We start from the raw sequence: 22,772 nt of genomic DNA, 5'->3' as shown, positions 1-22,772 counted from the left end.
TGACTTACCATCTGACCCTTTGTTTTGGCTGGGAAGGATTACCTATCTGTGCCTATTTCCTGTGTCAGCAATTTTTCAAGCAGGGCTGATTTCCTGTCCGCCTTCCATGGCTGTCTTTCACTTCCTTTTGCAGTGTGCATTGAGTACCAAACCAATGGTAAGTATCGGGACAACATGTTCATGTCAAAATGAGTCAAGTACCAAATTCAATGAGTTTTGAAGCAGTTAAGTACCAAGATACAACTGCATTACTATTTACGTCTACTGATATCTGCAACATCAAGAAAAACAAGGAACAGTTTTAATGAGTAGTTTTTATTTAAAAGTATGTATATAAGCTTAAAAAAACAAATAGAAAACTTATTGGTAGAGAGAGAATAGAAAGAGAATGACCCTTGTACAAAATCAGTTGCAGAATGCTTGTCTTTTTCCAAGATAACATCCAATCCAGAGAACCTTTTATAGTTAAGTCAAGTCTTTAAGGGTCTTAACCATCTTTAGATATAATGTAACATTCTAAATATGAAAAAGTTGTTTGTGGTTTTAAATATGCACTCCAGTTTTCCTTTATGCATCATTCTAAAACAATCTACTCAACAGTTATGTAAATAAAAGAATATGCCATTTAGTTTTTTCCAATCATAAACAACTTTAACTCCAAACCTCTCTCCTTGGAATTTGGTAAAATATGTATGAAACTGCCATGATACATGTTCATCAAAATCTTGAACTGATGATACTGCAGTAACTCGAGGTAGATCTGTTGGAATAGTAGCAGTGTACTGACTGTTCAAAAGATGTTGCTCAACTTAGAGGAAGACAGAAGAGTGGGAAATGAGTCAGAGCAAATTAGAACCATGTTTCCATCTGTAATGGGCAATTAAATTGAATCTCTGTTACAAGGTACCATGCATTCTTGTGCAAATTCTTTACATTTCCCTGGAACTTGCATGCAAAATAAATGGCAAATCTCTTTTAAAACAATCATTCTTTCTGTTACTTAGCCCATGACTAAAAGGGCTGTTGACTTGGTAACACATATTTATAAACTTAGAAAAAGATTTATAAAAACAAACAGGAAAATGAGCAGTGTGTCCTTTTTCTAACTTTTTCTCTCTTCAAGTTTTAAAATTGGTCTTCATTGTATATTAAGCCACCAGTCGGAAATAGAAGGAATGTGTGATTTACATCTTGATCTGCTAAGTAGAGAATCTTGCTTGTGTTTGCTTTGCTGTGCATTTCTGCAGGTTTTGCTAATTATGTGGTAATTGTTAAAGACATCTATATGCCACAACAACTTTAGAATTATGATTTATGATGTACATAAAAATGATTGAGGGTCAGGACACCAGTATCTTTTGTGCTGACTTGTTAAATTTCACCAAATGCAATAGCTGTTAAATAGATGCTTAGAATTTGCTGATTCATACTTCTTTACCATTTAGGAACAACTGCTTATTTCAGAGAAATGGCCAACTGGACACTAGCGAGCAAGCTATTTGATACAAATCGTTTCGAACATCAAACATTTCAAATTGGCATCAGATAAAATTACTTGGAAAGGACAGTTAATCCCAACATGCTGGGATAGTAGTAGTAGGTATGTTTCCAATAGTTTAAATCTGAAATTAGAACAACATATAAGATATATGTCAGTGTCCAAAAGGCTGTTCTATTTTTCTACTATAATGCACACAAGCAACTGTATTTAAAACTAGCATTTTCCTTCACGGAATATTATGCAGAGGAAAATGCATAAATGTGCTCTTGGATAAGGCAGCTTCCCTGTACATGTCAAGAAAAACAGGGCTGTGAAACCACTAGAAACCCATACATTAATTTATAGAATCACATGACTCCCACATGGCTGTGGAAATAATGTTGTCTCTAAATTTGAGATCTGAAGGCCAATATCTTTAAGTGTCCTGTTGATTATTTTATTAAATATATATTGTTTTATTTTCCCTTTCTTTTTATCCAAATGTGAGTATTAATCAATATCCCTGCTAAAAAGTTAAGATGTATTTTTTTTTAAAAAAATCACCTTTAAACTCTGATTGTCAGGTTAACTAGATATATTCATTCTAATGCTGCTTAAATTTCTATGGAATATGTGTATCTTTGCTAGCTTAAGGGGGCAATCTTCCAACCTCATTCGTTTTTGTATGCTGCTCATGGGATATCGAAAAATATAGCATTGAAAAGCTTGCAAGGGGCAATAAAGTGACCACTGTAATATTAGTATTTTTCTGTCACTATTGGGTGGAATGTCCTGCACAAGGGAAAAAGATAATCTGTTTTAGTAAACTATAGCAATGATAATAAAAACATTCATTCAGCTGTGCTTGTAAATCACTGGTGTTTCCTTATAGCCTTGTCTTTGAGGAAGTTCACAGTTCATTTAAGATATAAATGCCACAGCACCATAAAAATGGATCTGAATTATCCCGAGAAGCCATTAACTTTGAAGGAAGGTGGAGAGAATTGCCTCAACAAATGCAAATGATTTATGCTTCTCAGTTTCTCTCCAATGGCTGGCGCCTTGCTGAATATACACAAATTTGGAAGAAAAAAGGCATGTCAAAATAAGGACATGACAGAATCACCAAAAATCAAGTTCATTTCTCACTTAAATCTTCAGAAACCATTTCCTTCAAGGAACTAGAAGGTGTCAGTGCTCAGGCAAACATATAAAAAGTTCGTGAATAATTAGGACAAGCGATAGGTCCAGTTTGGTCTTCATTCCTTGCAATAAAGCTTACCGAAGAGGAACCACTTGGTGGATTGAGACATGCCACTGAGATGTGATCATGGAAGCTTTAAAGTTTCACTGCTAGGATGATTTGCTCAGGAAGAGAAATAAAAGTGAGTGAATGCAAATTCTGAGTGCAACCTCTTATAATAACCAGTCATCTGATTTTGGAATCAATGCTTTTGTCAAAAGTACTTTAAGGCACTTCAGTAGGTATTTTAAATATATTTGTAGGTATAAAAATAAAGTAAGTGCTGAGGCAACATTCATATATGATCATCTTTTGCATTGTCTCTCTGTATGTACAAAATAGGACATATATACATTCACGAGGGCTGTTCCATTATACTTTCACTGGTACTTTGGGCTGCCTTGTTAATTTCATTGCCTGCAAAACATCAAACCAAAAGTCAACTTGTTGCCTTCTTAAAATCACAATTAAACAACACTAGGACATATTTTCAAAATAATTACTATTAACTATTGAATCATTCTCCGGACACTAGCAATGACAAGAGATACAAGGCTCTAGCCTCAAGTTACAAAATTAATTCCTTGTAGTATTAGTAGATTTCTCTTCTTTTACTGAAATAATGTCAAGCACAAATTTATGTATCTCTCAGATTGCTAGAAATCAAAACTTGTACTTTTGTTTTCAAAGGTCACATTATAACTTCATAGTATCACAACTTGGCTTAACAATTTCTTTTTTCCTATTATGCTGAGATACATGACTTGTTTTGCTGCCCTCCCTGGCAAATCTTACCATTTTAATCCAGGCATTTGTACACATAATAAATGAAATAAGGCATCTACTGTAATCTAAATAATAAGAGCTGGTAAAATTTACTTAGAGTGAGGTCTTATTTTTATTGGGACTTTTTTAAAGGAAAAAAATACATTTTGTCCTTCCAGAAAAAAAACAAGATATTAGAGCACAAGGCATCCAGGTGTGTTGACCCTGCAGAAAGTATGATTTTTCTTTCCCAAATTTGATTTACAAGATTAAATGTATTCGATCAGAGAAGTAAAAGTTAAAACATTTCATAACCTATTGAGAAAGCAAGATCTTTGTTTTGATACACAGCACATCCCGTGGCACCATTTTTCAAGTAAAAAACCCTTTTGTTGGTGAAACTTTAAACAGTTAAAGTTTGTCAAACAGTTAAATTTCACAAAGAAATCACATGTTATTCTTCTTAAGGATTTCACTGAAAGTGAGTACAGCTTTCTGCTTGAGAGAAATACCAAAATGAAATGAAGGAAATAAGCACCAAAACATGATGCTATATTTATTTGAAAAACAGGACACCATTTTTAGACGCATCAAAATCAACTGTAGCTATTTTTTTAAAAAAAAATCTGTCTGAAATCTTAACTCAAACTCATCAAACTATAATAGTGCTTACTGTAAATTATGCAGAGAAACAAGGGAAAAAAGCCCTTCCTCTCTCTCTCTCACACAAATATACTGTGTGTGTGTGTGTGTGTGTGTGTGTGTGTGTATACACACACACACACATACACACTATATTACATAAATAAATTGATAAATATATTTTGAATCCATCTTTATTTACTTACCTTTTCAATGTGTCCGATTGCTAATGTGCACTTGTGTTTAGCACACTTCCTGGCTAGTCAAGTACTTTTCTCAGACCAATCTAGAATATCTTACTGTAAATATAGTTTAGAAGAGTTCTGTTGGTCATCTTCTCTCCAACAGAGCAGAATTCTGCCTGGTTGTATGTTTTAATAACTGTTTTTTTGCCCACAGCCTCCTCGTGATCTCATTCTATCTCTTAATACTCACTTCTGTACTATCTAGGAAGGATGGAAATATTTTAAATGCGCCCTCAGCTACAAAACAACAGTCCACTCTGAACATTTGAGTCATCCAACATGCTGCTTTAGAAGTACTCCCAATCGTGTTCCAAGGCTGGAATAAAATCTTTGTTCTCTTTCAGTCCTGGACCACTCATATTAAGCTAAAAATGGTTTGAGACCAGAATGTTTTGCACGTTCCTAGGTTTATTTCACAGCATTAAGACTGCTTTTTTGGACATTTTATTCCAGCATTACCAATGTACTGGTAAATCATACTTTTCAATAATTGTTCCTCTTGTTTATTCCCAATAGTGAACTTTGCCTAAGATCATGATTTCTTACCTTTTGTCTAGAAATCATCCAAGATTTTATTGTTGGTACCAAAATGCTGCCAAGGAGGATCTGCGCTGGGTGATATATAAGCAATGGGACTGAAATTAAGGACAGATGCTTGTAACCTTCAAAAACTATCTTCAGCATTGGTATACCTGTAGGCAGAAACATAACCAAAATTAAGAAACCTTTGATGATTTTTCTGAGCTAAGAATTGTAGAAATGTATTTAACTTTTAAAACATTTTGTTCAAATTTGAAAAAAAAGTAAAAAACCAAGAGACACAAAAATAAAGCAACCAATTAAAAGATCATTGAATTATAATACAACATATAATTAAATATAGCAATGCATATTTATAGTCACAGTACATTATTATCATACATTAATATAACAGATATATAATGATCATACAATAGATTTTGGTGGGAGTATATTTGAGTTTTTTTCCCAGTGTGTCTGCTATGCATTTTTCTGATCTTGTCTGCTTTTAGTTCTGCACTCTGGAAAGAGTGCAGAAAAGAGCAACAAGAATGATTGGGGGACTGCAGGTTAAAACATATGAAGGACAGTTGTAAGAATTGGGTATATCTAGTCTAGTGAAAAGAAGGATTAGGGGTGACATGACAGCAGTGTTCCAATTTCTAAGGGGCTGTCACAAAGGAGAGGGAGTCAAGCTATCTCCAAAGCACCTGAAGGGCAGAACAAGGAGCAATGGAGAGAAATTCATCCAGGAGAGAATCAACCTAAAACGAAGGAGAAATTTCCCGATAGTTAGAATAATGAATCAGTAGAACGACTTGTCTCCAGAAGTTGTGGGGGCTCTAACACTGGAGGCTTTTAAGAAGAGGTTGGACAACCATCTGTCTGAAGTGGTGTAGGATTTCCTGCTTGAGCAGTGGGATGGACTAGAAGACCACCAAGGCCCCTTCCAATTCTATTAGTTGTTTTTAATCTGATGCTTTTAACGCCAGGTATAAGCTATCCACTCTGGATTATGGGAAAGCAAAGGTAAAAAACAGGACTGTTGCAAAAGAGATACTGTACCTCAGCTCAGAGGTGTGGGTTGGGGCAGAAACAGGTTCAGATTATGTCTGGCATTGATTGAGCAGGAAAATTGCATTGATGGGCTTTCATTACCCTGCTAGGAATAAAGGTCTTTCTAAGAAAGAGTTTGTCTCTGAAGTTGCCTTCTTGTAGTGCTTTGATACTCTATGATTGAGACAGCATAGAACTTGGAAACATTCTATAAGTACGTGAGAAAATATGAAAAAGTGATATTTTAAAAAACAGAGGAGTCATATGTCACAAGAAATAATTCCAATTTAGGGAAATTAAATATGTTCTAATGCTATATATGATATGATAAAGTAGGATGATGGGTGGAGACAAGATGGTGATGGATCAGCAGTTTTCCTGTTGAGCTCCAACCATGCAATTTATTTGGTTTAAATAGCCTTATGATATTTTATTTGGTTTAAATGGCTTAGCTACAGAAAAGGCGAGATGTTTTGCATGTTCCACAACTAGGACTGGATTTTCTGTCACTAGGCAAATTGGTCATAAAGCATATTACTGGGTGACAGCAATCTTGGCCTTCCCTATTGCCAAATTCTGCAAATCGTTAGGCAAGGATCCGCCCCAATCCAAGTCATTCTGGGCTTGATCCTCCTAGGCTGAATTACTACTATGGACTGTACTCTAAATGCTGCAACCAAATTACTTCAGACCCTAGTAATAGTTTAAGCTGCAAATATCAATGCAACTATTGTACTTTGTAGATCTGGATAGATTTGTTGTGCCTTTTTGTTAAGTAGAGAGTTAAGTGGAGTTTAGGGCAGGGGTGTCAAACTCGATTTCACTGAGGGCCGTATCAGGGTTGTGTTTGACCTCAGGGTCCGGGGTGGGCATGGCCAGCTCAACGCCACTTGTGTTGGCGCTTGTGTTGGCCTGAATGCTCTACCAACAAAAACGGGCTCTCAAGCTCCAATTTTGGTCACGACTGCCTCCTTTAACCTTCTGCCAGTGAAAATGGAGCATGCGGCCCTCCCGAGCTCAGTTTTCACTGGCAGAGGGTTGCAGGAGGCTGTCACAGCTAAAAACAGAGCTTTCACTGGCAGAGGCATGAGGGCCGGTCCTTCACTGTTTCCAGGGAAGCCCCATGGGCCAGATCTAAACACCCCGTGGGCTGCATCCTGCCTGCAGTCCTTGAGTTTAACACCCCTGGTTTAGGGAATATTTAGAACAGTAAAAATCTATGGGTTTTGGTTGGGTTGGTTTCTTGCACTTTAATGTCCATGTTCTTGTGTCCTATTGGTGTTTAATGTCAGGATACATTTACATGTAAATTTATAGGACTTGGGGCTGCAGGGTTTCAGTTTTCTTATATATAGTATCATGTTTTTGCAGCCATTAAACTGACCTACACACACATTCAGCTCAGAGCAACACAAGAATTTTAAAGACAACACAAAACCTATGACAAAATAAAAAGCAAAAAAGTCCTCTGTTGCTTTAACCTGCTTGAAGAAGAGTGCAAGTTTTTGCCTAGTGCTACTTACGGCCTGCTCTAAAAAAAAATAACTCAATGAAACTATTTAAGAAATCTATAAAAAAGAAATGGCTGAAAAAGATTGCACCCTTTGGCAAAAAAAGATGCTCTTTTTTACAGCACACATGACTTCAGTTTAACCCAGTAGAAAAATCAGTAAGTATATGCCTCCTATGCTGATACCCCACATACTTTCACATATAGCCATCTGTTTTCTTGTTTTTTTTAACTGTTTCTTTTGCAATAGCTACATTCCATGAAAATAGCATGCTGAACTTCACACCATTTTAAAGCTGTAATTGTAAAAACAAATTGGCAAATTCCATCTTGCTCTCCTTGAAGCTACAGAAATGAACAAATCAGCGTTGATGCTTCAGGTGTGACAGGACCCAAACAGGCTTTAGGAGATAGCATTTGACTTTATGGCACTTTGCATGCACTTACAATTTTACAGGAATTTTAAAACTGACATGCTGAAGAATAAATTTTATAAATCATTAATAAAAAATGATTTATAAATCATTAATAAAATGCCTCTTTAATACCATGCATTGTTTGAGAGATGCAAGGAGGCACATAGTGTAAATGGTTTTCTTTCTGACTAATGTAATTTATAAAAAAAAAAACACCCCATGTCCCCACTGTGTACAAGTATAACCAAGGATAGATAAAGAGCATCATCTCAGCACATTACTACCTGATCCAATCACTTGGGAAACCCCTAATGTACAGCACATCCTATTTCCATGTTACACATGACACATTTGTCTAAAATTACTCAACAGATTTTGACACTGCAGCATAGAGCTTTCAACTGTCATCTCCCAAGCAGGAAATCCATGTAAGAGCAACAAGGATCCAAGGATTTATTTTATCTCAGACTCATGATAACAAAGATGAAACACGAAGAACTGAAATTCACATTCTCACTTCCCTACATCCATTCTCTATTTTGATATTTTTATTTTATGTACCTTAACCTCTATAATTTGCTCAGAGTAGCAACTGAAATACAGGAAATTCATCATGCAAAATGAAATTATTATTTGGCCCAATTCTTATTTATTCTAATAGTTGGAGTTCTATTTCTTCAGTAGACATTCAAAGCAATTCATTTTTTTACTACTGAATTACTCTCCAAATCACTTTCATATATTTACAGTATATATTTTACTGAAATATTCTAGGTAAAGCTTTAGAGCTATGATGGTGAACCTATGGCATGTGTGCTGGAAGTGGCACATAGAGCCATCTCTACAGGCACACAAGCTGTCGCCCCAGCTCAGTTCCACTGCGCATGCGTGCGCGCCTTCCACCAGCCAGCTGATTTACGGGTATCTGCCTTGCATGCGTGTGTGTGTGGGGGGGGGGTCCTGCGTGCATGCACAGGGGGCGGAGGGAGCGCAGGGGGATCCCGCACACATGCACAGGGGGTGGGGGGAGCACAAGGGGGGTCCCGCATGCATTGTATTATGGGTGCAGGCATGCATGCGCATTCTCACACATTCACACGTGCACTTTCGGCATGAGACAACAAAAACATTAGCCATCACTGCTTTAGAGGAATTAGCTACTTATAACATGGATGCACAGGAGTAGTCTTGCCAATATGACAACTATGTTGATACCATCATATCCATTAGCAGTCTGGCTAGGGATTCTTGGAATTATGGCACCAGATTGGGATATTTGACAAAAGACAAAAAGCTTCTTTGGTTAAATAACACCCCCCACCCCCCACCCCGAAAATGGACTTTTCTGCCCATAAAAAGGCTTATTTCCCAAACATAAAAATAAGACAACCCCACTAAAGAGCACCTTTCACATATTCTTTTCACAAAACAAAATTATTTGGGCCATGTAAACAGGCCATACGCCAAGCTTGTAGCGATGAAAGGTGTCTATTTTATATATGGCTGTAATGAAGAATACACTACTGAAGACATCTGTCAAAGGAAAAGTTAAAACACAGTCTAATTTGATTTGACTTCTCAGTTTGATATTACTGTCAGGCAGTAAGTACTAAAAGCTTGCAACTGCACTGTTTTATGGTGCACAAACCTTTCAGTGGTTTAAAGGAGCTATCTATCTATCTGTCTGTGTGCGACTGTGTGTGTGCGTGTGTGTGTGCGTGTGTGCATGTGTGTATAAAAGCATCAAAAGCTGCACAGGGCATGGGAGTGTTAATGCTATACACACATTAAGCCTATACACATTTGTTTCAGCTCTTATTTTGTCAGATGAACAAAGAAAAAGAATTGTTTCCCAAAATCACCATTTTGCAGCTGAATTTCAGAGGTGCAATCTCTGGGTAGGGGATGAAATTTCAGCTGCAAATGCAAAGGTAGGCCTAAATTTGCTAGTAGGCTCTGGGTTGCCTAATCAACCCATCTATATACACAACAAAGGGCAAGAGAAAAAGAGCCATTTGGTGATCACTTCAGCTTACTTTGGTATTTTCTGAATCTGGAACTACAATATGCTGCATTAGCATCCAATGCAAAGAACCAAATTCCCAATTTAAAAGGAAAATTTTTTTGCAGCCCCCTTGATCAGTTGTGCCATTCTACATCATGCAAGAATACAGTACTTCATTGTGTTTCTGGATAGGTAGCACCGGTACAGTGAAACAAAATAAGTATTTCCAAACGGAAAGGAAAAAGAAATGTCTGCCTATTATTTTACCATTTTGTAAAAAAAAAACCAAAAAACTTGCACTAATTTTTATGGGATAGAGCGTTTTCCTGAAATAGGTATTTTTTATTTTGGACATTATTACAGACTTCAAGGAGCTGGAAGCATAAGCAATGAAAGTCCAAGAGTCAGTGGCATTTACTCATTTGGGGGATTTTAGAGCATCTCTGAAAAGAATTGGCTTATTTCCCATTGAAGTAAGTGTCACAGTAGCACATCTACTAGATGTTGAGTGAATCCTATTGTTGCTGATCAGGTATGAATTGCAGATAAAGAATTACAGTGTCTTTTCTAGGTTACAAAGTAATCATGTTACAGGCTCTACCACCTGTATCAAAAATTTCAAGCAAAATATGTGTGTGCTGCAGACATTTGAATCAAGTGATGACAAATAGGCATCAGAGAATATCTGGAGGTGCCAAACTGTGTGGGAGTTTGAAAATGACAGCATTTGGAAACCATCAGAATAATCTCACTTTACTTGGGGTATCTTAAGAAGGAACGTAACAGAGTTCTAAAAGTTTCTTTCCATTATGCTAGTCTGTAGTAGAACATTTATGAGAGCGTCTCAAACACTATTAACAGATGACTCAAAAGAGTTATTTGTCATTTGATAGCAGCCTTAAAGCGAAGATGACCAACATTTCTTCCAAGAGAGAACTGCATTCCCTCCGGGGTAGCTGGCAGTCTGCCTAGTGGGCTCAGCTGAAGCAGGCTAGGTCACAGTAAGTGTCCTTGGGCTGTCCTTCATTTTTGTCTCTGACAGTCACTTGTTGTCCCCCCCATCCCCTGCCCCCCCACTGCACTGAAGGCAGAGGACACCAGAAGTCTCTCCCTAGTATCTTGTATTTTGGGGAAGGAGGAAGGAGAAGGTCGATATTATGTTGAGGGCTGCATGAAATTAGCCTGAAGCCACATGATGGATGATCATGTAAGGTAACCCATTCATCAATTCAGTATAAACAATGCTAGATTGGAATAAGCATTTATGAGAAATGTAGGGCAGCTAAGATTGTTTAGGTCACAACCTACTAGACAAACATATGCAAACAATTTTTGTTTGAATGCTTTCTTTTCATTTTGAAAGTAATATAAGCTAAACAGTAACATTTGTCATAAAAGCAAAAGATTTCCTTACAGTAAAATAAATCATATGTGCATGGTAAATAGTAAGGGAGACAAGGAAAACAAGAAGCATCTTCTGGAAACATCAGCAACATTCACTTTCTCTCTGGTGAAATTCATTCCACATCTTGCGCCTTCATATTATATTTTTCCCTGTTGACACCAGCCACCCAATACAACATACATAGTGATAGTGGCATAAATATTTTTTAGACGTTAAAAAGAGGAAAAGTTCAATATATTGATAGAAAGAGCCTAGCAGTACCCCAAATGCCTATTTCTGTATTCTACATAATTCTGTGAAAGGCCACAGGGTGAAGATATCATGAAGGCAAAGCAGTTAATCTGGGATTCAAAGCTATTCCTTTTAGGGACGTCTTTCTCAGGGAAGGAGATGATTCAGTCTCACAGACAATAAATCTTGAAAAAAAGAGAAAGAAAAAAATCTGTTTTTCCTTTTGTGTTATAACTAGTAGTAGATGCAGCAAACCCGCTAAAACCCCCCACAGTTTTGAAGGGCTTATTTTCAAAATTTCTGTGTTGAGGTCTATGTCTCTTGCCTATAAGGAAATTCTGCAACAATAACTTTGAATCTCCATTTATCTGCAAGTTTGTCAGAGAAGTCATGGAAAACGAAGAGAAGGCAAACTATCCAAAGTTGTTTTTCCTATGAATGCGGGTTTCAAAGGGCCATCCTCCCTTTCTCTCCATCTTGATCAATTGAATTTTAACTGAATTTTAAATGGATGGTCCTTATTGTTTTAATGCCTTACATGGTATTTACATAACCACTTAGAGTTGCCTTGGTGAGATGGGTGGCATAGAAGTTTAATAAACAAACAAACAAAGTCAGTTGGTCACTTAGTCAGGCAGTCAGTAATTTACAGTGCTCAAGTTTTCACAGAATTGACATCCAGTTGGTAAAAAAGTAGCGCTGCCAGTAGATTTAAGTGTTGTTTTAGGTATAATGTAAAATATGAGTTGGGTGTACAGTATTCTGCTTCCTTTCCATGAATTTGTATAATCTGGGACTGAAGTTTAACAAATAACCTGAATAATATTTCCAAATATTTGTTATGAAACATTTGTTACCAACATTTTAAGACATTCGCCTTAAATTCAAAAACACCACTATATGTCACTGTAATGTACTAGTACTTAATTAGCAAGGAATTGGAACATGAATCATACAGCAATACTTTTTAGAAAAACAAGATGAAACTTCAGTACTAAATTCAGCCGGTGGCAGCATGCTGAAGCTAACCGGCTCAGTTTTACTTAGGATTCAGATGGAAGATTCTCTGGGAATACCAGAACTATAGATAAAATAATAAAGTTGAGAAATATCCTTTCTTACTGTTGTCAGGAAAACTGTATGGTGTCAGTGATATCACTAGAGGTTGAACTCAACTCAGAAGACATATTACCATTTTACAATATTGTCGCTACTTTTCCCAACTCAAGAACTTTTGTTGTGATGGGATTACCATTGTCAGAATCACCAATCAGTATGACTGATTATGTTAAATCTGGGAGTGGTGACCTAAACATTACCCAGATGAGGAAGACTCTATGATCCTATTTTAATACTTTTTTCATTCTTTAGATTGTTTCACTATGCTATTATAAAATAGATTGTATTATTTATGCACAGCAGTGTCGATACAGTGTTGACAAGAGATTAGCATTATTCTGATGTTTACATAAAAATAAGAAGACATTTATGTCAATAATAACTATGATTTCTAAAATGTTAAATGTTAATAAGCATAAGGGTTTTAAAAGTTTTCATCTAAAATTGAATGTGCCATTAATATGCAACTGTATAATACACTGCTATATAATAAAAGTTTTATGTGTTAAGCTTAATACTGAGGTTACGACTATATCGACGCTTCTTATTGAATACACTTTTTTTACAAAAAGAAAAGAACAAAGCGTAGGGGTATGATTTGGGAATGCAAAAATACCAGAGTAAAAATCTATACCTTTACAGAATACCTGGAATGCTTGTATGGACCTGAATGAAGTGGGATCATCTTTCATGAGGATGTGCATCTTGACCTGAGGTCTACATTAATTCTAGATGCTTTAAAAGCCCTAAAAACTATGCTGCCACGGATGCTGTGATTCCTTGATGCTTCCATCAACAGTTTATACATGGATCCGTATTTTTTACCTACCCTTTTAATCTATTTCTCATCACTCCGTAAGTACTCAGGACATTACATGGTTAATCTCCTGAGGCATATTAAAATACTGATTTTAGCTCAAAATGAGCAAAAAGAGATTGTTTCAAATTCCACACTGAGTTATTCCCACTGAAAAGAAATGGGATGGTCTTTATTTCAACTAGGCAAAAATGGGGTGACCCCATAATTATATTTGGGCAGTTAGTAGATATGATGCTATTAAGGCAGTGCATGCATCTCTATACTCTGCAAAAACTTGAGATAAAAAAAAATTCAAGTTATAAATAAAATGGGATTTCTCCATGGGAGACCTGCCAACAAACTATTACATATAAGGCCCTTTAAAAATAATAAATCAACTTTGTTTTCTACAGGAAAGAAGACAAAAAGATCTCCTGTGTCATTATCATTTTACATCTAGATATAGGATTTTTAAAGATATATATTTATAAAGAAGGATGAACTTGCTGTCACTGGAAATCTGCAATGTGGTTTTTAGTGTCTGATCCAATTAAGTATACGTTTAGAAAGAAATGTTACCAAATAAATAATTTGACAGCTGCAACTCTGAAATGACAATGGATATTTATTGATCCCTTTTTGCAGACTGAAATGGAGAAATGTAAACTTCAACTGACTGTGATCTCTTGGGTGAGACTCTAGCTCAACATAGTAAACAATTGTTGTCTTCTGATGAACATTTTAGTACTACTACAGGCAGGTTTTCTTACTATTAATTCAAAAATTGCTACCAGCAGAGGACAAAGTGAAAATTCTAGAAAATGCCTCATTACTCACTTTCCTTCCTCAGTAAAAAGGTTTAATTTGAAAATATTATATTTTAGATGAAATTATGATTGTATCTTATATTTCATTCTATGTAATCATATAAACATTCAGTCTCTTGTGAAACTGATTTATTGACTCTGAAATTGCTCCTCAGTCTGTTCAATGAATGTAAATCATTGCTATTGAAGTAGCTAGAAATTAATCCAGAATAAGAGCACTCAAACTAAGGATGAAACCACTTCTCTAGGGACAAGTTGTTATCTGAAAGCAACTATGAACTAGTCTCTAATACTGCAACCAATTGTACAGAGTCTGAACATTATACCCTGTCATATTTTGGATAATTACAGCCAACGGAGGAATATCCCCTTTTTAACCATTTGCTACTACACTTACATTATTAATGATATTATCCAAAGTTTGAATTGATTAACACTCAGGTCAGTTTTTATATAAATATATATCAGAAATGAGCCATAGCTTTTCTTCTTCTTTTTAGGGAAAGAGCAAGGAAAAGGAAGATTGTAATACAAATTTGAATTCCAGAATGTAGTTAGCATAGCTATTGAACAACATAGCATAAGAACAACATAGCATAAAAAAGAGACAAAATTCAGATTTGAAAAAAATAGGAGGTACCACTTTTAGTTTTTTTTAAAGAGCTGGCATATTCAGAATAGAATAGAAAGGAAAAGGAAAAGAATAGAATAGAACAGAATATTCTTTATTAGCCATATGTGATTGGACACATAAGGAATTTGTCTCCGGTACATAATCTCTCAGTGTACACACAAACAACAAAGTATTATAATCACAACAATGAGACCAATAAGAGGGGGTAGTAGAGAAGATGAGAAATATAATAATACAGCCATACTACATGGGTAAATATCCTTAGACATAAAACAGTATCTTGGGAGTTAGGTATTTAGCAGAGTGATGGCACGAAGGATAAAATTGTGTGTAACTTATTTCTTAAATTAGGACATAGTGCACAATACTGATCAATGGATTATTATATTACTTGATTATTGTTTGGGAGATGAAGGTTATTAAAGTTCTTGCTGACAAATGAAATACTGAAGGTACCTATTGTAAGCTAGGAAACACTTGTACATCCATTCATCATGTGTTCATTTGCGACACACATTTTAAATTGCTCCATTGTCCAAATTGATGCCATGCTTACTGAGCGCCATCAGCATTTAAAACAGACTTAAAATCCATTTTAATAGTTTAAGTAGATAGGCCAACTGTAGCAGACTGAATGTGTGTTAAATAAATAAAATGATATACTTAGAAATCCAATGGCAAAAAAAAACCAGAGGATTGTACTGATATCTTTGCTAGAGGAATGGAAACCACTGGAGGTGCTGATCCTGCCTGGCACATCCCAAAATAAGTCTGAAGATTTGGCATTGCTTCCAAGCAGATAGGAAGGAAACAAAGGGAAAACTCTCCTGGTCAAACAAAAATTTTGTCACAGTGTTCAGCCCAAAATTGAACTTCCTGCAAATATATGATTCTTTCATAATTTAATAATATTTTTTATGATCATACAAGGTTTACAAACAGGAGATAAGACTCTTCAAAAAGAGCTAAACCTCACTTAATTTTTGATGAATTCCCTATATTATTTGTGAATTGACAACTTCTAGCAGGCACTAGTTGTTCTTTAGTATAAAAGCCTCCTTTAAGTTGAGCTTGACTCGATAGTTTCATGTTCAAATAGTATTCTTAGCAACAAGCCCAATTATCTTGGTCCAGGATGCAGCTTTGACTTCTCAGTGTAGCTGACAGTCTCCTATTTAAAGTCTAGCTAGTCCCAACTCCATTTAGTTTTCCAACCCAGACAAAGTCCGCCAGATGCTATTACTATTTATGGCCTCTATAATGCAGGTTGTTGCTAACTCATCCAAAGGGAGAGGAATGCTCAAGTGCAGCTAACAAATGGTCCAGTCTTATTTTAGAAGAGCCGACCTGATTGTTGTGGCACTTCTTCTTCTAAGGTCTCCTTTCTTCTTCCGAATTAACTCTAGGGAATAACATCATGTTGGACTTTCCAGACAGATTATGTGAAACCATAGCTCAATGTCATTCCCAATAGCCAAGCTTATAATTAAAGGTCAAATAGTCACTTCATCTGCAATCAATCAGTAGAAGAAGTTCTAATATCAAGAACCAATCAATCAATGGCAAATACACTAATAAAAGCCATGAATCAAATGCCTGTATTTCATGTATTGCATGTAAGGTGCATGTACTGTATGTTACAAAAAGTGGAAAGCAAAGCAAAATGAGAATAAATAAGCCTGGGGGAATCTCTAGAGAGGTATAACATTTATCTTCACTTATTAGCGCTTATATCTTTAATTATGTAATAAAATTAAATAACAAATAAAAGTGATATCACAGGCAGCAGTTAGGCAGCCTCATAAAAATCCACAGACTATTTCTATTAATGGTATCAATCAAAACGGAATTAATAGATTGAATAGCAGTTTCCTGTGAACTTGATATTCTCCAGACATTTTCAGAATTCAATTCCAGAGTTGTCTGGGAATTCTGGGAACTGAAGTCCCAAAACTTTATATCCCACTATGGTAGGCAGCAAGTTGAAGAAGATTGAACAATGGTAAGAACTTCTGTAAAGGTTAAATATGAAAAAGGAGAAGGGTAGAAACAGTTCTCGATCCTAACACATTCATCCCTTTGTGTCCTGAGCTCACATAGCTATAAAGTACAAATAAAATACTGTCTCCGCCCTGCCCCCGCCCCCCCCCCCCAATCCACCAGCATATGGGAGGGAGCAGTGCTTTTCTCTGTATGAAGCAAGAACTTTTCCATGGATCCAAACAGAGGAAGTGGCAGATGGCCTCTTGAGCATTTTGCATACGGGAATTCACTGGTTTTAATACAGGGAAAGAGAACTGTCTTACAAGAGCCTTCTCAAGCTTCTCTTATCACCACTTCTAAAGCTTCAAAGCTGTCATTTCCCCCCCTCCTTTGCTGGCGCTGTGCTATAATCCCCAGGGAATTGAAACATGGCACCCTGCGGAGGCTTCACATGCCAGAATGTTAAAAATCAGTTTAAACTCCAAGTGAAAGAGCTTTTGTGGCAGGAAGCCCCTAAGTGCTCTTGTTTGCTTAGTGATGGTAAAGTTTTGAAGGCAGATTAAAACCTCTTCACAGAGAACTTAAAAGAAAGCCCTGTAGTTCACAGAGGACCTTAAATATTCAGTCGCAGGTATTAAATGGGATCTTGCTTGCATCTCCCGAAACCTGCTCGGGTAAATTATAATGGAGTATCTCAATATAAAAGGAAAACGGCATCAAAAGTCCTAATTTCACTGGGAGGAAATCTTGCGATCAGATTACAGATGTACTTCTATTATTCAAGAAAAATTTGGCTCTGCACAAAAACTTCGTTTTAATGTCAGCCACCACCAAAAAAGGGTTTTCTTGCCTGGTAACCTTATGCTTTATTCAAGGTCAGACTTTTTGGGAAAAGAGAAGACGTTAGCAGGCATGCAATTCTCCCTGCACTTTTCTGGCATTTTACCATGATGTGAAATCTTGAAAAACACACTCCATCATTATTGACATCCACATTTGAAAGCAAATAACTTACCTATGCTTTTATAATTCACCCTAAAATTTGAAGACTATGGCCTGCAGGAAAGTCTGATCAAAAGTATCTCTTTTACTTAAAAGACAAATATAGTTCAAAGTATTGTACATCAATGACTCATAATAATCTTAAATTAAAATTCAATCTGCAATTATTGGAACTGATTTGTTGTTTTAACTCGCTCATAATTTTAATGAATTTCTCCTAGTCCTTCCATATAAAAATAAAATATTAAATTGATGAACAGGGAAAAAAATAAAAATGCCTTAAGCCAGCCTTATCGGTAACAAGTGGCAATACCTTATTCTGTTGCTGAACCTAAAGCCATAAAGGTAGGGTAGGTAGGTAGGTAGATAGATAGATAGATAACCAGTAGGCAGACATATAGACACAGATAGATTCAATTATGTCATCATGGCATTTCTGTTTCCATATGCAAGCAGATGTGACAAACATATATGAATTTTAAATTGTCTATTTGTTCCTTTTTAATAAACATAAATTACAAGATTTAAATGGAACATATAGCACTGCCTCCCTACAAAATTGCAATCATATTTTAACTAAACTTTATATCTACGAGCGTAAGTATAAGGACAGAATTCTGAATGACTAGAAGGTCAATGTTTTCAGAATACTAATTTGTAATTGAATAAATGCACAGTTCTGAAATTTCTCAGGATAAAAACCTGTTTTTTAATGAAACATTCTACCAAATGTTTTTCTTTATATAGCAAATACTTTGTGCATTGCAATTTTGAGCTACAATATTTTTTGCTATTTAATTGTATTGAAATTTGTCAAATAATAATTTGAAACAAATCAACTGTTTCAATATTAGATTATAGATATAGAACATGAGAAACAAGGAAATAGCTTTTTCAAAAGAAAGTACAGATTAATAGCACAGTAAAACAATTACTGTATTAAACTCCCAAAGGAGAAAGCCACATTGTCTTCCTCTTAGAAAACCTACATTTGCACGCTGCAGAAATTATACTAATATTAATGCTATATTTTTATATAAACTTTTATATTGCATCAAATCTCTGAGTCAATAATAGTAGTATACATAAGTGCTTTTATAACAAAGCCCATGTAGGAGCAATGTAGTCAGACAATTGTTGAAAATAAAGACTTACCTAAGGTTAGAGATTTGTGTGTGGAACAGAAAATAATAGCCACTGTGTCTGCTGGTGTAAATCCAGAACTCTTTCTAGGAAAAAATGTGACAAAAAATTAATATCTCTTCCACCAAATATTTACTAACATTTATTTTAAAGACATTATTGTTTTCAATTTTAATTCAGCTTTGATGACTTTATTACACTCACATATGCTTAGCATTTGCATTTTTAAATTTAAGTCAGACATGCACAACTTCCCCTTGCTGACTTGAGGTCTGTTGGAAGGTGGTGGTTATAAAGTCACCTTTGCTCACATGGAAGGTATATTAGATTAGATAGATGATAGATAGATAGATAGATAGATAGATAGATAGATAGATAGATAGATAGATGATGGAGATAGACAGACAGTTGTATACAAATAAAATAAATTTCTTTGAGAGTCATGCTAAACTTTGTACACCAGGTCAAAAGTTACAGTCTGAAAATGAGTGTGACCAAACTATTTGGAAAAAGCTTTCAAGAATAAATTGTATCCATTTCTTCTTTTCAAAAAATATGTTTCCTCAGAACTAAAATGTTTAAACATTCTTTGGCATTTTACTAGGTCACAGTAAATTGATTTCCAAATTTGCTTTATTCTGATTACTTATAACTTATTATTCTTTCTTTTTCTGGAGCAAATTCAAAGATGAAATTACAAAAATAACATCTCTTAAAAATCATTTTCTTCAAAGAGAAGCCATAAATCTTAACCACAGCATATAAAGAAATATTTTCAATCAAGGATAGACTCTAGAAATTAAAAGCGCAAGAAAAAAGTGGAAAATATAATAAGATTCGAAAAGTTTTCATTGGGTGCTTGTTTTAAACTTAAAATAGTAGGTGTAGTTTTAGAATTATGCCTTCCATCTGCTTTATCTTCTGGTTCTTCCTATTCTTTCAGTTCTGAGGGATAGAAATTTGAAGGATTTGCTGACTAACCTCTCACAAAAGCAACAGCATCCATACCCAGGAGAATTTTAATTTCTGTAGGCTTAATCCAAACGAGGCAGAAAGCCAAATAAATTCACAATTTCTATATAAGCAGAACAACATTTCTCCAATTCAATTTGAAGTTTGCCTAATATAATATTCACGTACTTCTACTCTGAACTTGTTTCATCCAATTAGCTTGCAGTCATTTTTTCCATCTGGATAAAACTGAATTGTGTCTTCTTACTGTTCCTCTTTTATTGGGAAATATGATTTCTGCACAATTATTGGTGTTCTTAGCTTCTTTGTGAATCTGCTGAAGTTTATTCTCCCCAGGCCCTGGACGGACATTCAGGGACAGAATTTGAAATCAAAAATAGATTTCTTGGAGCCTAAGCATTCAAGCTAATATTCAGAATAAATGCTTGCAAAAAAGGCAAATTCTTCTGGAATAGCAGTTTGGAGCTTGTTCTTCTGCTCACCCAGCAACAGTTACACTAAGCCAGGGGTGTCCAACCTTGGCAACTTTAAGCCTGGAGGACTTCAACTCCCAGAATTCCCCAGCTGGCTGGGGAATTCTGGGAGTTGAAGTCCTCCAGGCTTAAAGTTGCCAAGGTTGGACACGCCTGCACTAAGCCTTCCAGCTCAGCTATGGGCATATAAGCAGCTCCGTACCTGTGTTAGTCTCTGGTTCCCTTTCTTCTTCCCTAATGAGACTTTCCAACTTGAGGAACCAATCCTCCTTCTGCTGGGCAATGAGTTGGGCAATGAGCCACATCAAAACCTGGCAGAGAGAAGTATTTGTTTGCACAATCCTAATAAGGTTGTCTAATTCTGTGCCAATTGTGTAGGTTTCTTTTTGCTATCCTCTGGAATCTGCCGACTCTCATAATCCTCTCTACCCTGATAGCCACATATGATCCTTCATTACAGCTTTATGTTAGCAGGCATGGAGTCCGTAAACACTCATATTCTGCAGCTGCAGTTTATTCAAAAGGAGGCCGGTGTTGAAAATCACCGATGGCAGTTTCAGTGTGCTTGCTAATTTGCAAAACTGCACAAAAATAGCTTCTTCTCTTTTTGAGGCATTACCAAAAATGTTTTAAAAAACTAATCTTTGTAAGAAACCATAGAATCAACTGTAAAAAAAATACACCGATCACTTGAATGTATTTGCATGTGAACTTAATTCTCTGTTATCTTTATTTATCACACATTAGTAAGCAAATATATGAACTGTGGTCCTTTCCTTTATTTTTTGCTTTCTTCTCAGGTGCTGCTCAGGAAAAGAATCAAACTGAGCACCACACTCAAATGATACAAGGAAAGTTCCAGTATGAGGTGTTTCAAAAGTCTAGTTCTTGCCACAAAACAGAAATCCATTTTCAAATTTTTGATAGTATTGTTATGCTTCCATATCTTTGCAATCTTTGATTTGTTTGCATTGGTTGTAACCTCACTGATCTTCTATAAAAACAAGTCATTGGATAGTCTTTCATATTCATCCATTTTTTCTTCACATTTCTTCTCATTAAAAATAGAAGTCTTTTCCAAAAGGATTTTTTTAAAAAAAACTTTAGATAACTGAAAGTGTTTATGGTCAGAACATGCTTTCTACTGAATACCCATGTTTTGAATATATGGCTCTAATATTGGCCTTTGAGCAAAGATGTAGTTTTGTGTGGTCTTCAAGAATTTTCTACCTTTGAAATAACAGAAAACACTTGTAGCTCAGGTTTTAGATTCTGGCAGTGGCTTGCTCTCCAAGCTTGTTTCAATTTAGTTTCTGAATATTTTGTTACCAAACTAGGTAACATCATTAGCAGGATTTTCTTATCCTCCTTAGCTTATAAATGTCTTCTGTGCCAGTTGGTCGTGTCATTGGTTGTTTGTTTGGAGCTATATTTAAATTCTAAGCAGCTGATTGGTTCTCTTATTGGTTGTTTGTTTGAATAGTCTGGTTTCTTACATATTCAAATACCGGATCTACATCAATATGCTTGCTAATTGCTCCTTTGGTAGAATACCAGGCCTCAATAAATTCATGTGTGTGGTGGGTGATGAGGTAACAAAATGTTCAGAAACTAAATCGAAACAAACTTGGAGAGCAAACCACTGCTAAGATTTCCTACCTTTGCCTAATGCATACATATGGCATTCTTTCAATATTTTCTAAATACGACATTACCAAACTCTCTTCACAAAAATAGTTGTTGATTTTAAATCCAGGGAGTTCAGGACCAGAGACACACATTTGATGGAAATTCACAGCCTTCCCCTAAGATTACTGTTATGCCTTCTGAGACTGGCAACGGACTAAATTGAATGCCTTTCAACAGCTTCTTCACAGCAACTCTTTGCTTTTTTTTTTTTTGCTGCATTACTTGCACATTTTGGAGTAGTAGTTATGTTGGCTCTTACTTAACCCTCTTTGAACTATTGGTTACCTTCTCGGATGTATGATGTTTGTTGTGGCATGCTACCTATGGTAAAGACACAGTACTGAAAGTGTTCTTGAGAGAGTTGCTTGCAAATTGTCCAACTCAGCAGAGATAGTTGCTGGTCAATGTCATGGCAAGCTAGAAAGGTAGCTGTATTGCAGGAAGCACAGCACAAAGACAATTTATTTTTATAGTTGTTAAACTAGTGGAAAAAGATGTTTTTATTAGGATGGGGAAGAAAGCAGCTGTTGGACATTTTTGAGTTAAGGGGCTGTTTGTCCTTACAATGACTGTCTCCTAGTGGCTATCAATCCTGAAAATTCACCACTTGAGCC

At 35.8% G+C, this 22,772-nt stretch overlaps 1 protein-coding gene across 3 annotated transcripts in view; it reads right to left on the bottom strand.

Annotated features, from left to right (window-relative positions):
- Positions 1 to 299: 299 nt before the first annotated feature.
- SLC10A7 (solute carrier family 10 member 7) overlaps positions 300 to 22,772 on the bottom strand; it is a 142,321-nt gene continuing 119,848 nt past the window's right edge. For 2 of the 3 annotated variants that reach the window (XM_026698123.2, XM_087936079.1), the window contains 3 exons: positions 19,037 to 19,110; positions 4,922 to 5,067; positions 300 to 3,140 (listed from right to left, as the gene is read on the bottom strand). In XM_026698123.2, the coding sequence (XP_026553908.1) occupies positions 3,096 to 3,140; positions 4,922 to 5,067; positions 19,037 to 19,110 (265 nt within the window). In that variant the 3' untranslated portion in view covers positions 300 to 3,095. The remainder of the gene's footprint in view (positions 3,141 to 4,921; positions 5,068 to 19,036; positions 19,111 to 22,772) is intronic. The other variant, XR_015744100.1, reaches the window with a different exon arrangement.

This window comes from Pseudonaja textilis, chromosome 6 (assembly GCF_049901715.1).
Source record: "Pseudonaja textilis isolate UNSWEBS1 chromosome 6, rPseTex1.2, whole genome shotgun sequence".
Lineage (NCBI taxonomy): Eukaryota > Metazoa > Chordata > Lepidosauria > Squamata > Elapidae > Pseudonaja > Pseudonaja textilis.
This window is presented reverse-complemented; position numbering and strand designations above follow the sequence as displayed.